The 15,530-nt window shown below is 41.1% G+C and overlaps 1 protein-coding gene across 3 annotated transcripts in view; it reads left to right on the top strand.

Annotated features, from left to right (window-relative positions):
- RBM33 (RNA binding motif protein 33) overlaps positions 1–15,530 on the top strand; it is a 130,633-nt gene that overhangs the window by 15,513 nt on the left and 99,590 nt on the right. For all 3 annotated transcript variants that reach the window (XM_073677694.1, XM_073677695.1, XM_073677696.1), the window contains exons 2-5: positions 3,024–3,102; positions 5,737–5,785; positions 5,870–5,952; positions 13,226–13,508. In XM_073677694.1, coding sequence (XP_073533795.1) covers positions 3,024–3,102; positions 5,737–5,785; positions 5,870–5,952; positions 13,226–13,508 — 494 coding nt within the window. The remainder of the gene's footprint in view (positions 1–3,023; positions 3,103–5,736; positions 5,786–5,869; positions 5,953–13,225; positions 13,509–15,530) is intronic.

Below are 15,530 nucleotides of genomic sequence, written 5' to 3'. Positions count from 1 at the left end.
TGTTTTTTTTCAGTGTTTTTTTGCTGCAGATTTTTATGCAAATTTTCAGCTGCCTTTTGCACAGAGCAAAGTCTGAGAAACCAGAATTTTCTGTTTTATACATCATGGGTTTTTTTTGTTGCGTATTTTGTGCCTTGCAGCCTTTTTTGGAAAATAGAGCATGTCCCTTCTTTTAGCGTTTTTTCAGTGTTTTTTCCCCCTATCGGAAGTAATGGGTAGTGAAAAATGCTGAAAAAAACATGATGTGGGAACATAGCTATCAAGTTTTTCTGCGTTTTTAGTGAAAATAAGCAAGTACAGCAGTATGTGAAACACATTTATTTTTGTGATTTAACCATTTTACCTTGGTCACTGAGATGGTAGTTTGCATAAGCAGAGTTTAATTAAATTAGTGATGTGTAAAGTGGAAATATTGGCTGACCTACCTGTGAGATTGAACAATGCCTGTGCAACTGAATGGCAGACCCCATAGTGTTAAGGTAAATAGTGTCCTACACACTGGCAGTGCATTGAGTTTTAGTTAAACTATTCCTGAACAATTCACCTCCCCCAAAACCAGAATGAATTTTTTTTTCACTGAACTTAATGTACATGCATAAAAGAGACAAAGCATGAACAAGAGACACAATAATGCAAAAAAAAAAACCACACCAAAAAATGCAGCAAAACCTTCGTTTTTGACACCGCTTCTTTCCTGCCAGAGATCAGGTTTTCTTCAGATTTGTGACGCAAAAAAAAAAAAAAAACATGATGTGTTTACATAGCCTAAAGAATCAATGTTATAATGCAGCAATAGGCCAATTTAACTCTGTGTGAAACTTGGCAGACCTGATAACTTCCCTTTTTAAAGTGGATCTGTTGTCAGATTTGACTAAATCGATTACATTAATAAATGGATGTCAGACTTGATGAGGCTGATGAACTTACTTTGGAAGTCCATGTCCAAATGACTGTTTAAGCCATCTGGAAATTTTCCCTAAAATTAAAGTAAGCGGCTCTAGCTGAGTTTATAATGGAAGTTTTTTATTTCATCAATACACAGCCATTCTGACATGGATTATAACAGTAACTACACCAGCCACTTCAAGTCTATTATGTAATAAATAATGTCGAGGGTGTATATTGGGAGACCTGGTGACAGATTCATTCTAACCTGCCCAAACCTCATTATTGCCGCCCACCTTGAATGTGTAATCCAGAATAACAACATACAGCTCTGGCAAAAATTAAGAGACCACTGCATGGTTTTCTCTCCATATCTGACAGCCATTCCATTCCAGTGTCAGTTGAATTCCAACCACAGTCCACCTCATTCTACTTAATGTGCTTCTGATTAGGTGATCACCTGAACCAAATCTTATGTAACAAGGGAAAGTATAAAAATCACTGCTGTGATCTTCACAATCCTCTTGCAATAGGACAAGCTGGATGGCAAAACAAGTGCTAGGAATAGCCCAAAAGTAATTTGAATGAAAAAATAACTTTTAACCATGCCAAAGGAGTTGAAAAGAAAAGTCTTGAGTGAGGAAAAGAAGGGCTCAATTCTGGCTTTACTAGCAGAGGGATACAGTGAGCGTCATGTTGCCTCCATCCTTAACATTTGGAAGACGGCAGTCCATTACAACAAGGTCATGCAGCAGACATTGGGGACAACAAAGCTACAGACCGGCAGAGGGCGAAAGCGTCTCTCCACTGACCGGGATGACCGTCATCTTATTCCAATGTCACTCAGCAACCGCAGGATGACATCAAGTGACCTACAAAAGGAATGGCAAATGGCAGCTGGAGTGAAGTGCACGGCAAGAACAGTTTGTAACAGGCTCCTAGAGGCCTCATGTCATGTAAAGCTAGAAAAAAGCCTTTCATCAATGAGAAGCAAAGGAGAGCCAGGCTGAAGTTTGCCAAAGAACATAAGAATTAGACCATAGAGGACTGGAGTAAGGCAATCTTCTCTGATGAGTCTAATTTTCAGCTTTGCCCAACACCTGGAGACCTGGAGAGGCATACAAGCCACAGTGTCTTGCACCCACTGTGAAATTTGGTGGAGGATCAGTGATGATCTTGGGATGCTTCAGCAAGGCTGGAATTGGGCAGGTTAATCTTTGTGAAGGACTTATGAATCAAGCCGCATACAAGGTTATCCTTGAAAAACACTTGCTTCCTTCTGCTCAGGCAATGTTCCCCAACTCTGAGGACTGGTTTTTCCAGCAGGACAATGCCCCATGCCACACAGCTAGGTCAATCAATGTGTGGATGAAGGAGCATCACATCAAGACCCGGTCATGGCCAGCCCAATCTCCATACCTGAACCCCATTGAAAACCTCTGGAATGTAATCAAGAGGAAGATGGATAGTCACAAGCCATCAAATAAAGAACTGCTTACATTTTTGTGCCTGCAGTGGCATAAGGTCACCCAAAAGCAGTGTGAAAGACTGGTGGAAAGCATGCCAAGACGCATAAAAGCTGTGATTAAAAATCATGGTTATTCCACCAAATATTGATTTCTGAACTCTTCCTGAGTTAAAACATGAGTATTGTTGTTTCTAAATTAATTAGAACTTTTTTCTTTGCATTATTTGAGGTCTGAAAGCACTGATTCTTTTTTATTTTGACGATTTCTCATTTGCTGCAAATAAATAGAAAATTTTTAGCTTTGAATTTTGGAGACATGTTGTCAGTAGTTTATAGAATAAAACAACTATGTATATTTTACTCAAAAATATACCTATAAAGAGAAAAATCTGAGAAAATGAACATTTTGCAGTGGTCTCTTGATTTTTGCCAGAGCTGTATATGGCCAATAGCAACGAAGACCCGGTTGTGCAGGGGTATAATGTTACCAAACTGCGAATAGTTCATATTTAGCAGTGTATTCGGCTTGCCTGGTCCTATTCCTGTTATGTGCTGTGTAGTATGAAGCCGACGGCATCTTACCTTTAATATTTCATGCATTTGTAACGTTTTTAAGTGTTTCTGAATGATAAGCTTAATAGTCGTCTTAACAAGATTTTTCTCTCTGCAGACGATGACTTTGATCAGTTTGATAAGCCTGGCGCAGAAAGGTCTCGGAGACGAAGAACTAAGGATGATGACTGGGACAGGTAGTTATGTTCCTCCCTGTGATAAGCCATCATACGGCGATGGCATTCTGTTTGTCAGGCGAAATATAGGTTATATAATGAAGATGTTACGTGCGCTCCCCGTGTCGGCAAGTAAGCGAGGATTTGACTAATCTAACAGAAATGCATACCACGACGGAGACTGAGTTTAAGGAACGTTTCTTGTGTAATTGTGTTCCCGAGGCAAATAGAGATGTCAGATTTTTCATTATTGTGACTTTTTTTTTTTTTCTTGTGGCTTAAGGCATTAAAAACATTAAAGAAAAAACACAATATGTGCTCTGAAAGGGCGATACACGGGTGGTCCTAATAGAATAACTCCTTTTTAGGGTTGTATGACTGATGCAGAAGTAACCATAATGTTAGAGGAATGTTTACACCTCCAAATTCAAAGTGTCATTTATTTCTTTTTTAAATAACTAGAAGTCAGTATAAAAGAAGTATTTCTTTACTGCGGGCAGCCGTAACGATGCACAGTTTTTTTCTGCGTTTTCAGAAGAGTTTGTGTCAGCTGTAAAGTGTGGGATTTTATTGAGAAATGGACTGAACTTGTATTTATCCAATAACTCTTAGCAATGGCTGAGTGAAAAACGGATGAAACAGATGGAAAACTGACGTACACAGTATGTCCTCCATGTTTCATCCGGATCCCCATTTACTTTAAAGGGCCAAGTCTGGTACGCAAAACAGATGAGATAGGACATGCATATAGACCCGACACATGAATTCAACTTTTAATCTGTTGAGAGAGAGGGTCTCCTTGATAACGTTGCTTATCCAGATGTTTTAGACAGATTCCTGAAATGCGACTTGTATCAAATGTCGCCCTTTCTTTTTTTCTGGACATCTAACGCCATTCCCTGCCTGTACTGGGTTTCTGGAGGATTTTTCAGTTTGGCGCAATTTTTCAACTTTTGGTGCTGAAAATTTGTAAAAACCGGTTAAATGTCTCACCATAATTAACCCTTAAAACTTCAGTCTCTGTTAATTAATTAAAAAAAAAAAACACCAACCATTACACACTTGAATTATATCAAATCTAGATATAATAAATGGATATGCTAAATACCTTCCCTATCTTGCCGCGGATGTTGGCACCCTAGGAATAGTAAAATCGAGCCCCTGCTCAGCTTATTCTCCCTCACTCTCCCTGGGAAACCATAACCTATACCGGGGATTAGTGATAAGCGAACGTGCTCGGATAAGGGTTTATCCAAGCACGCTCGGGTGCTATCTGAGTATCTTCGGCGTGCTTGAAAAATAGGTTTGTGTTGCCGCAGCTGTTCAACAGCTGCAACACATGCAGGGATTGCCTGTTTGTTGGTCAATCCATACATTGCCGCAAGACATGCAGCTACGGCGACACAAACCTATTTTTCGAGCACGCCGAAGATACTCGTTAGCACCCGAGCGTGGGTTAACCCCTTATCTGAGCATGTTCGCTCATCTGTTATTAATACACGGGTAAGGCTGAAAATGGTCACATACAATTCATTTCAAATCCTCTGCATGACCATAGGAGCTATATAACCACTGCAGACTGACCCAACTGATTAATTTCTTAATACATGCTAATATATGAACCAATAATAGGTCATGCCCTTAATCACTTATACTAAAATATGGAAATTATACTCCGGCACAACAAGCTATACGCCTAGGATGTATCGCCATATGCAGTACACTGCTACTTCTCTTTGATAAATTCATATGCCGTTTTGCCTCAGATATAATAAATAGATATCCTAAATACCACCACATTCCCCTACTAGATGACGTTTTCTGTAAACGAAAACCGGTTAAAAACAAAACAATTAGTATTTTTGATTTTGTGGCAAATTCATGAACCACATGCGCCTTATTGAAGAATTATTCGCCAAAACAGTGAGTGAATACCCCAATAACAAAAAGGAAAAAAAAAAGAAAAATAACTTTAATTCAGAAATGAGGACTCTTAAATGGGTTGTCCACTACTCAGACAACCCCTTCTAAATACCTATGATTCCCCCCAGTAATATAATAACACCTAGTCCGTTGCTGGTGCTGTTCCAGCGGTGTTGGCACTGGCTCTTCTGGGACTCAGGTGACATTGTCACACAATTACTCCAGTCAATCAGCGCTGGCTTCTCTCCTTTTTTTCAGACAAATCTCTCTTCGCTCTTTTCTACTCGGTGGTTGCCCTACTGCCACCATAACTATCTTGCCCCTCGTCTAGGTCTCCTTCAGCAGTAGAGCGATCGTTAAATCACTCTCTGCTGACCCTGTTCCAGTCTACACAGCGAAGCCGACAAACTGCTGAAAATCAGAAGCGCCAGCCTGTAACTGCTCCTGTTGTCAAACACCCTTTTTGATCATGAAGAAAAAACAAACAAAAAAATATATTTTTAATAAGATATATTTTTTTAACCGATCCCTTCATGGCGGACAATCTCACCTTTTGCTTTTTAAGACGCATTTATCAATACCATACTTGTCAGAGATTTGGCCTTCTTTCCTTGGGATCAGGCTTTCTGCTAGATGAGTGATTGTGATACAGTATATTGTACCGTGTCATTTGTCTCTTATGTTGTAATTTTATGGCTTAATTTGCATGTCTCTTTTTTATATTCTTCTCAGTGAGCTGGAAGATGATCTTCTTGAGGAGGACTTCTTACCTGGGAGGAAGGTAAACTGTTTTTTCTTTTTTAATGCTTAAGTATTTGCTATCTGATTTAGTGTATGTGACTCACTCCATCTGTTTGGTCTTCAGACTTCTCTAGATCTGTCAGATGAAGAACTTAATGATGATCTTCTCCAAAGTGATGAAGAGGAGCTGGAAATCACTAATTACAGGTATAAATTGTACATTTAATCACTATATTTTCCTTGTTTGGTTTTGTGGTTCTATGTTAAAGTAAACCAGTTTTTTTTTTTTTTAAACTGGCAAAAATTGGGTATTGATATTCCAAGGATGCATTAATCTGTTATAATCCGAATGCCATTGCTTGCTCATCAGACTGGTTGCAAAACTTCACGTTTATGGCAAGTTCTCAAACTTGCCATAAACGTGAAGTTTTTCAACCAGTCTGATGAGCTGTATACTTTTTACTGTAGGGATTTTGGACTATAAAAGATCTTGGTAACACTGGGAATGCTTTTGTTTCTGGAAAATACTTTCCACTGCTGATATCATTGTGCCTGTTGGTTGCTGCCTTTACCCTGTCCTACATGTACTTGTACAAAAAGGGTTATTTAATCACTTTATAAAGGCCATGGTGTGCCACCGTCTAAAGGCGGCCATACGCGTTAGATTGCTCTCAGTTAGCCATCTCAGCCGACTCCCATACACAGTAGCGCTTGCTCAGCCGTGTGCTCCTGTGTCCTTTATGTGACACATGGCGGCTTAACACCGAGAGAACAACGCAATCAGCATTGCGAAATTGGACATGCGCGATCAACGTCTATGCCGACCATTAGTCTGCTGGCGCTATTGGCCAAAGCCTTTCGGTATCAAGATATTATTCTGTCCATGGGGCGTGCAGGCTGACTGACTGGTGGGAGAGATAATGATCGCACATGTTCGCTTCTGTCCCATTCTTCTGGGGAAGTCTTTGTAACTAGTGTGCAGGGCAGTTATTAAGGTCCTGGTCACTGTTCCCTCGAACCACATCAAATAAAACCTCTTCTCACTAGCCATAAAGAACCAAAACATTAGTATTAACTGGAGACACAGCCATTTAGAGGTTATTTTGTTTTTTTTACCCCCTCCTTGCCTTCCAAGAGCCATAACACTTAAGTTTTTTTCACCATATACTTTTTTTTTTTTTTACTGGTTTAAGACAGCGAAAGTGTTAGTATATTGCTGGTGGTCTAGGACAGCAAATGGAATTAATCATTATGAATGGTGAAATGAATCCTGCACAATGGTTAAAATCGTCAGCATTATTAGTGATTTGTTATCCCTTCCCAACATGCGCTGTATATATACTGCTCTGCGGAAGCTGCGTTTCCGCAAAGAGCAGTATATATACGGCGCAGTAATCACGCGGGCTCACGCTGATTGCCGCCGCTATCAAATGCGGGTGTCGGCTCTATATGAGAGCTGACACCCCCAGCAACACCCATGATCGATGCGAACACTGATGGCGGCTGTTTAACCCCTGTGATGCCGTTGTCAATAGTGACAGCGACATCGAGGGGCATCGCAGAGGGAGTGAGTCCCCTCTGTGCTCCGATCAGCACAACGTGATGCGATCGCTTTGTGCTGATGGTCTCCATGGTAAACCCGAGTCCCAAGATGGCCTTGGGGTCCTTCAGGGAAGGTGGCCTGTCGACGCCTGCTCAGAGCGGTAGCTGACATGCCTCCTCCCTGCATGTCAGATGCTGATCTGATGCTCTACAGTGCAGAGTCATTGCAGAGTTTCAGATCCATGATCTGACAGTGTACAGATGATGTGCCGTCCTGTGACAATGTGAAAAAGTAAAAATAAGTTAATAAAAATTGTAAAAATATTAAAAACAAATCCCAAAAAAAAGAAAAAATAATAATCCTATAAATACATTTATTATATAAAAAAATACACACATTTGGTATCCCGCATTTACAACGACCTGACCTATAAAACTGCCCCACTGGTTAACCCCTTCAGTGAACATAATAAAGAAATTAAAAAACAAGGCAAAAAACTTTGCTTTATCATGCCGCCGAACAAAAAGTGCAATAAAATACGATCAAAAAGACTAATGTAAATAAAAATGGTACCGCTGAAATTGTCATCTTGTCTCACAAAAAAACAAGCCGCCATACAGCTCCTTCAGCGGAAAAATTAGAGTTACAGCTCTCAGAATAAAGCGATGCAAAAATAATTATTTTTTCTATATATGTGGTATCGCTGTAATCGTGCTGAGCCAAAGAATAAAGCGGCCTTATCAATTTTACCACACGTGGAACGGCATAAAAAACCAATTCCTGAATTGCTGGTGTTTGTTTATTCTGCCTCCCAAAAATCGGAATAGAAAGCGATCAAAAAATGTCTCGTGCCCGAAAATGGTACCAATAAAAACGTCAACTCGTCCCGCACATGACTCTGTCGGTCGATATATGGAAAAATTGTAGCTCACAAAATATGGCAATGCAAAAACTAGTTTTTGCAACAAAAAGTGTCTTAGTGTGTGACCGCAGCCAAACATAAAAAAAACTATTTATAAATCTGATATTGCTGTAATCGCACCGACCCGAACAATAAATTCGTCTAATCACTTATACCGCATTAGGAACAGCGTAAAAAATAAACCTAATTCTTCAACTGCTGCTGATTTGTTCATTCTGCCTCCCAAAGATCGCAGTAAGACTCGGCTCACATTTATTCTGCGCTTACACCGGGGTTTCCGTGTAAATCTCTGAAATATGTGATTCAGACGGAACCCCCAGCAGAAGATTCCCTGTAATGAGGCAGATGGAGGCACCGTGGACGCCGTCTGGCCTGTGATCCCACGGTGTCCCGTCTTTTTAGACAGTTTTGTGCACTTCTGAAAAGGACACCGCTGAACAGAGGCCAGACGCAGTCCAGAGTAACTCTGCTGCCTCATTACAGTGAATGAATCTGTCTGGGTTTCATCTGAATCACGTCACCCGGAGATTTAGATGGAAACCCTGATATAAGTGCTCAGCGTGAGAGCGTCGGATAAATGTGTTCCAAGCTGTTATGTAAAATGTTCCCAATAAAAGCTTCAACTCAATCCACAAAAAAGCCTCCACTCATGTCCTTCATCTATTATCAGAAATATAGGGGGCTTCCACATTACTAGTAGCACAAAGTCTCTGGAAAAGCACTATGGCTCTTCACCCCCCAACAGAAGTTCAGTGAATTCTGCGCTCCTAAATCCAAAGGCCCCACTCCCGTCTTAGCCCCTGTGTGTCTAAACCACATTTAGCGCCCACATGTTTGGCATTTCTGTAGCGATGAGAGCCCGCCTAATTTACGGGTGCATGTCTCCAGAAGAACGAGCTGGGCACAATGTACAGGAACTACAACGTACTAGTCACTACAACCGCAGTTGGCAACTTTCTCTCAGCAACATCCACTACTGGTTGTTTGTGGAAAACATCCATCTAGTCAAAATCGTCACTACACCTGTAGATAAGTTCCCAAAGGGGTATAATTTCCAAAATGCGGTCACTTGAGGGGTGATTATGCTTTTCTAGCACTTAGGGGCTCTTTGTGGAATCTGCAAACAATTCTAGGAAAATCTGCGCTCCGTCCTTCCTGAGTCTCGCCGTATGGCTAAGTGGTACTATACAGCCACATATGGGGTATTTCTACATTCAGAAGAAATTGGGGGACACATTTTTGTGCCATTTTTACCCATTTCCCAGTGGGAAAAATGTAAAATCTGGGGCTAACACAAAATTTTGATTGTAAAAATGTACATTTTTTTTCTTCACAGTCCAATGGTGTAAAATGCCACCTGTGGTGTCAGTATGATCACTGCATCCCTAGATTAATTAATTGAGAGGTATAGTTTGTAAAATGGGGTCACTTATGGAGGGTTCGGCTGCTCTGCCACCTCAGGGGCTCTGCCAATATGTCATGGCACCTCAAACCAGTCCAGCAAAATCTGAACTCCAGTATGGTGCTTCTTCCCTTCTGAGCTTTGCACTGTGCCACAAAAGTAGTTTTCGACCACATATGGGGTATCTGTGTACTCAGGAGAAATTGCGCAACAAATTTTGGCATCCATTTCTGCTGCTATCCTTGTGAAAATTAAAAAATTTGGGTCTAAAACAACATTTTTGTGGAAAAAATATATATTTTTTCATTTTCACAGATCAATGTTATAAAATAATTTGAAGAACCTTGTGGGTTCTAGGTGTTCACCACTTCTAGATAAATTCCTTGAGTGGTCTAGTTTTCAAAATGGGGTTACTTGTGGGGGGTGTGGTAGTGGTTTCCACTGTTTAGGCACATCAGGGGCTGTCCAAAAGCAGCATGAGACCTGCGCACCACTCCATTAAAATCTGCATTTCAAAACGTTACCCCTTCCTTTCTGAGCCCTGTCATGCACCCAAGCAGTGGTTTTCACCCACATATGGGGTATCTGCTTACTCAGGAGAAATTGCACAACAAATTGTATGGTGAAAGTTCTCCTGTTACCCTTGTGAAAATGCAAAATTTGGGCTAAAATACATTTATACATTTTTGTGGGAAAATGTTTTTTTTTTGTTTTTAATTTTCACGGCTCAATATTCTAAACTTCTGCACCTGGGGGTTCAAGGCGCTCACCACACACCTATACAGGTTCCCTGAGGGGTTTAGTTTCTAGAATGGTGTCACTTATGGGGACTTTCCACTGTTTAGGCACATCAGGGGCTCTTGAAATGCACCATGGCATCTGCTAATTATGCCAACAAATTTTACATTCAAAAAGTCAAATGGTGCTCCTTCCCTTCCGAACCCTGCTGTGCGCCCAAACATTCGTTTTCCACCACATATGGGGTGTCGGCGTGCTCAGGAGGCATTGCACAACAAATTGCATTGTGCAATTTCTCCTGTTACCCTTATGAAAATGCAAAATTGGGGGCTGAAAAACATTTTTGTGGGAAAAATGTGAAAATGTTATTTTTACGGCTCAAAGTTCTAAACTTCTGTGAAGCACCTGGGGGTTCAAGGTGCTCACCACACATCTAGATAAGTTCCCTGAGGGGTCTAGTTTCCAAAATGGTGTCACTTATGGGGGCTTTTCACTGTTGAGGCACATCAGGGTGTTCCCTAACACGTCATGACCTCCGCTAATTATGGCAGCAAATTTTACATTCAAAAAGTCAAATGGCGCTCCTTCCCTTCTGAGCCCTGCGTTGTGCCCAAACAGTAGTTTTCCTCAACATATGAGGTATCTGTGTGCTCAGGAGAAATTACACAACAAATTTCTGGGTCCATTTTCTCCTATTACCCATGTGAAAGTTAAAAAAAAATTGAGTCTAAAGGAAAATTTTTATGAAAGAAAGTTAAATATTTCTATTTTATTTCCACATTCCATTAATTCCTGGGAAGCACTTGAAGGGTTAATAAACTTCTTGAATATGGTTTTGAGCACCTTGAGGGGTGGAGTTTTTAAAATGATTTAGGGGCATAAAAATTATAAGTTTGAACATTACAAAATTTTCACCAAATTTCTGATTTTTTCACAAACACAAGTCATATCGAAGACATTTAGCACTATCATGAAGTACTATATGTCACGAAAAAGCAGTCTCTGAATCACTGGGATCTGTTGAAGAGTTCCAGAGTTATTACCTCAAAGTGATCGTGGACAGAATTAAAAAAATTGGCCTGGTCATGAAGGTAAAAACAGGCTTTGGGGTGAAGAGGTTAAACATATTCCCATGTATCTGTAGTCCATAAGATAAAGCATTCAGGCGTGTCTGTTGCCCTCAGCACCTTACTCATGACTGTTTCAGTGTAGATTGTAACCATTGAGCTGGTTTCACCATTCATTTTGATTGCTGTCGTCTTTGGCAGTGACTCCTGTTCCGTGTTCCGATAGAGCTAAGCGATCACGGCGAGTTGGCTTTTTTTTTTTCTCCTTTTCAAATATAAATCATTTTGCCTGGTGGTCTAATGAAGTGAGAGATTAATTCTAGTGTCCCTGGTGGTCTAGTAGGGGGGGAAGAGTTAATGTAAGGCTGCGTGCCCACTATGCGTTTTTCAAGCGTTTTTGCTGCGGAATCTCCGCATCGTAAACGTTTGCAAAAAGTTTGGTAGTCTGTGCACCATGATCCCCAATGAAAATCCGCATGTTCTGTGCCCATGCTGCGGAATTTTCCACTGTGGATTTTCCTTGCGGAAAAATCCGCATCATGTCCATTATTTGTGCATTTCTGCATGTGGATTTGCGGTCCCAATGTATTTGAAAAACGCAACTCAAATCCGCATGTAAAAACGCGTCAAAAACGCGTGTAAAATCCGCAAGCGTTCTTACTGCCAAGAACATGCAGAAACGCTGCAGAAATTTTCTGCTTCATTTCTGCATCGTGGGCACATACCCTAAAGGTCTTTGGTGTCCTAGGGCTGTCTGGACCGCAATATGAAGTGTCAATCTGCATACCTATTATCCAGTGGGATACTTGCCCCACCAGGCTCCAGCGTGGTCTTGGATCTTCACATTGAGGGGTTAGAGAAGACTATGTAAAGGACTATGATTAGGTAGTGTCATGAAGGTGCTCTCTGTCTTACTACTTAGTGGGGTCTGTGTGGGAGCACATAAAGCTTCTGAGCTGCACAGATTGGAAGAAACGGGGGGCATCCCACCTCCATTATGTCTATAATGCATAAGTTATACCACCACAGACTTATGACTTGTAATACTAACCTTTTATCAAATTTGAAGGGGAAAAAAAATAATGTTCAAAGTTGTTAAAGAAGTATTTCCATCTTTATGAGTAATGACATATTACTAATATACGCCATCACTTAATGGTCACTGGGGGTCTGACCTCTGGGTCTCCTACTAATCCTAAAAATACATGGGCCTCAGTGCTTAACACTTGATTCATTTATCTATTTTTCTTCCATAGCGTCGCTCCCAGCCCCCCGGATGTGCAGTGAGCTGTAGCTTGCCCAATACACGTTAGCGGAGCTGTGCTTCGGTGCAGACTGGGAACTCTTCTCTGCATCCTTATCATTTATAGGATCTGTGGAGATTGGACACCCAGCAAATGAACGGGTTTTGCATATTTTTATCAGGAACGCACTGTTTTCCCGGCTTCCTTGCTTGCAAGGGGGGCGTCATGTTTCTGAAGACTCAGACTGGAGGCATTGTGTCCCTCACCCAAACTGTGCGCTCTCCCATATGTCTAGTAGAAGCAGATTAGTTTCTGTAGCATCAGAAGAGCACACGATCACAGAAGATGACCGGATCCATCTCTCGGCCAGCTACAGAGCAGCACTTGCAAGCTCTACTTTGCAATTTTATTTAACTTGACACCATCCCTTTTAAGTGGATGCATATAATGGCAATATGTCATAACTTACTAAGATGGAAATACCCCTAAATGTCTTAAATCTATGGCCCACCTTATTGAAAAGTTGGATATAACCATAAATTAGATCCACTTCTTTTATTCTAGTACACAAGGAGTCACCGTCAGTCTTAATGCGACCACTGGCGGCATCTCATCCTTTGACCTTTCTAAAAGCATAAATGAGGAGAGTGCAACAGAATACGAGGAAGAAGCGACTGATGAAGTTTATGAGGAAGCAGCAGAGCTGGAATCAGCTCCTGAGGATCTGGTGGAGACCTATGAAGAGAACTATATCGGGGTAGCTGATGGACAGGTGGAATATGAGGAAGAAGAAGCTGCAGATGAGGTGCTAGACCTTGAGATCAATGAACCTCTGGATGAATTTCAAGTAAGTCGTCTTGTATCTTGGTTGATCAAGGGTTTTCATGCAACTTGGGCTTGAGGACAATTTGAAATCTATTCTCTTCCAGTGGAAGAGATGAAAATTAGACCTATTATCAGCTGCTGCCAGTTTCTTTATCTAGATGGTGACAAACTTTCCGTTGACAGCTTGTTTGTCGTCAGGTAGAGGTCCTTTGTTATTCTGGATGGCAGGAGAGAATCATGACCTTGAGGATCGTATCCTCATAGATGAAAACAGCTTTGTGTTCTGGGGTCCACTCGCGATTGTTCGTACTGTTTAATGCAAAAGCTATTATCCAGGCTTTTGAGCAAGATCTGATAAAGTCATCTAAAGCTAAAAGATTATTGACTTCCTAAAGACATCTTTAAGGTGCTTACTCTGAGGGGATGATTGATTGCTTTCGCCGGTCATTTTTGTAACTAATAGCTGTCCAAGGCTGAATGAAGAGATTGGAGATCCATGTTTACCCGCAGAGATAATAGATTTATAAGAAGATGCTTTCTATGTGCTTTGGCCGCTCACAATAAGAGTTAATCTTAAGTGATGTATGGATGACTCTTTTCAGGCAAAGGCTTTTTTTTTTATTTTTTAGGTAGACCTGTTAGATCACGGCACAAAATCCTTATACCTCATTTAAAGATTTTTCTGTATTTTCATGACTATGAAAATTGTACATTCACACTGAAGGCATCAAAACTATGAATTGGTCTTGGTCTGATGAGTCCAAATTTGAGATCTTTGGTTTCAACCACTGTGTCTTTGTGCGACGCAGAAAAGGTGAACGGATGGACTCTACATGCCTGGTTCCCACCGTGAAGCATGGGGGAGGAGGTGTGATTGTGTGGGGGTGCTTTGCTGGTGATACTGTTGGGGATTTATTCAAAATTGAAGGCATACTGAACCAGCATGGCTACCACAGCATCTTGCAGCGGCATGCTATTCCATCCGGTTTGCGTTTAGTTGGACCATCATTTATTTTTCAACAGGACAATGACCCCAAACACACCTCCAGGCTGTGTAAGGGCTATTTGACCAAGAAGCAGAGTGATGGGGTGCTACGCCAGATGACCTGGCCTTCACAGTCACCAGACCTGAACCCAATTGAGATGGTTTGGGGTGAGCTGGACCGCAGAGTGAAGGCAAAAGGGCCTACAAGTGCTAAGCATCTCTGGGAACTCCTTCAAGATTGTTGGAAGACCATTTCCAGTGACTGCCTCTTGAAGCTCATCAAGAGAATGCCAAGAGTGTGCAAAGCAGTCATCAAAGCAAAAGGTGGCTACTTTGAAGAACCTAGAATATAAGACATATTTTCAGTTGTTTCACAATTTTTTGTTAAGTATATAATTCCACATGTGTTAATTCATAGTTTTGATGCCTTCAGTGTGAATGTACAATTTTCAAAGTTATGAAAATACAGAAAAATCTTTAAATGAGAAATGTAGAAATTTTTACAAATTCATTAAAGAAAAACTGAACTATCACATGGTCATAAGTATTCAGACCCTTTGCTCAGTATTGAGTAGAAGCACCCTTTTGAGCTAGTACAGCCATGAGTCTTCTTGGGAATGATGCAACAAGTTTTTCACACCTGGATTTGGGGATCCTCTGCCATTCTTCCTTGCAGATCCTCTCTAGTTCCGTCAGGTTGGATGGTGAACGTTGGTGGACAGCCATTTTCAGGTCTCTCCAGAGATGCTCAATTGGGTTTAGGTCAGGGCTCTGGCTGGGCCAATCAAGAATGGTCAGAGTTATTCTGAAGCCACCCCTTTTTATTTTAGCTGTGTGCTTAGGGTCATTGTCTTTTTGGAAGGTGAACTTTTGGCTAAGTCTGAGGTCCAGAGGACTCTGAAAGAGGTTTTCATCCAGGATATCTCTGTACTTGGCCACATTTATGTTACCTTTAATTGCAACCAGTCTTCCTGTCCCTGCAGCTGAAAAACACCCCCATAGCATGATGCTGCCACCACCATGTTTCACTGTTGGTATTGTATTGGGCAGGTGATGAGC

Source organism: Phyllobates terribilis, unplaced genomic scaffold, assembly GCF_046119375.1.
Source record: "Phyllobates terribilis strain yellow unplaced genomic scaffold, ASM4611937v1 Scaffold_4__5_contigs__length_816908805, whole genome shotgun sequence".
NCBI lineage: Eukaryota > Metazoa > Chordata > Amphibia > Anura > Dendrobatidae > Phyllobates > Phyllobates terribilis.
The sequence above is the reverse complement of the archived record's forward strand: the minus strand, read 5'-3'. Positions and strand labels throughout refer to the sequence as shown.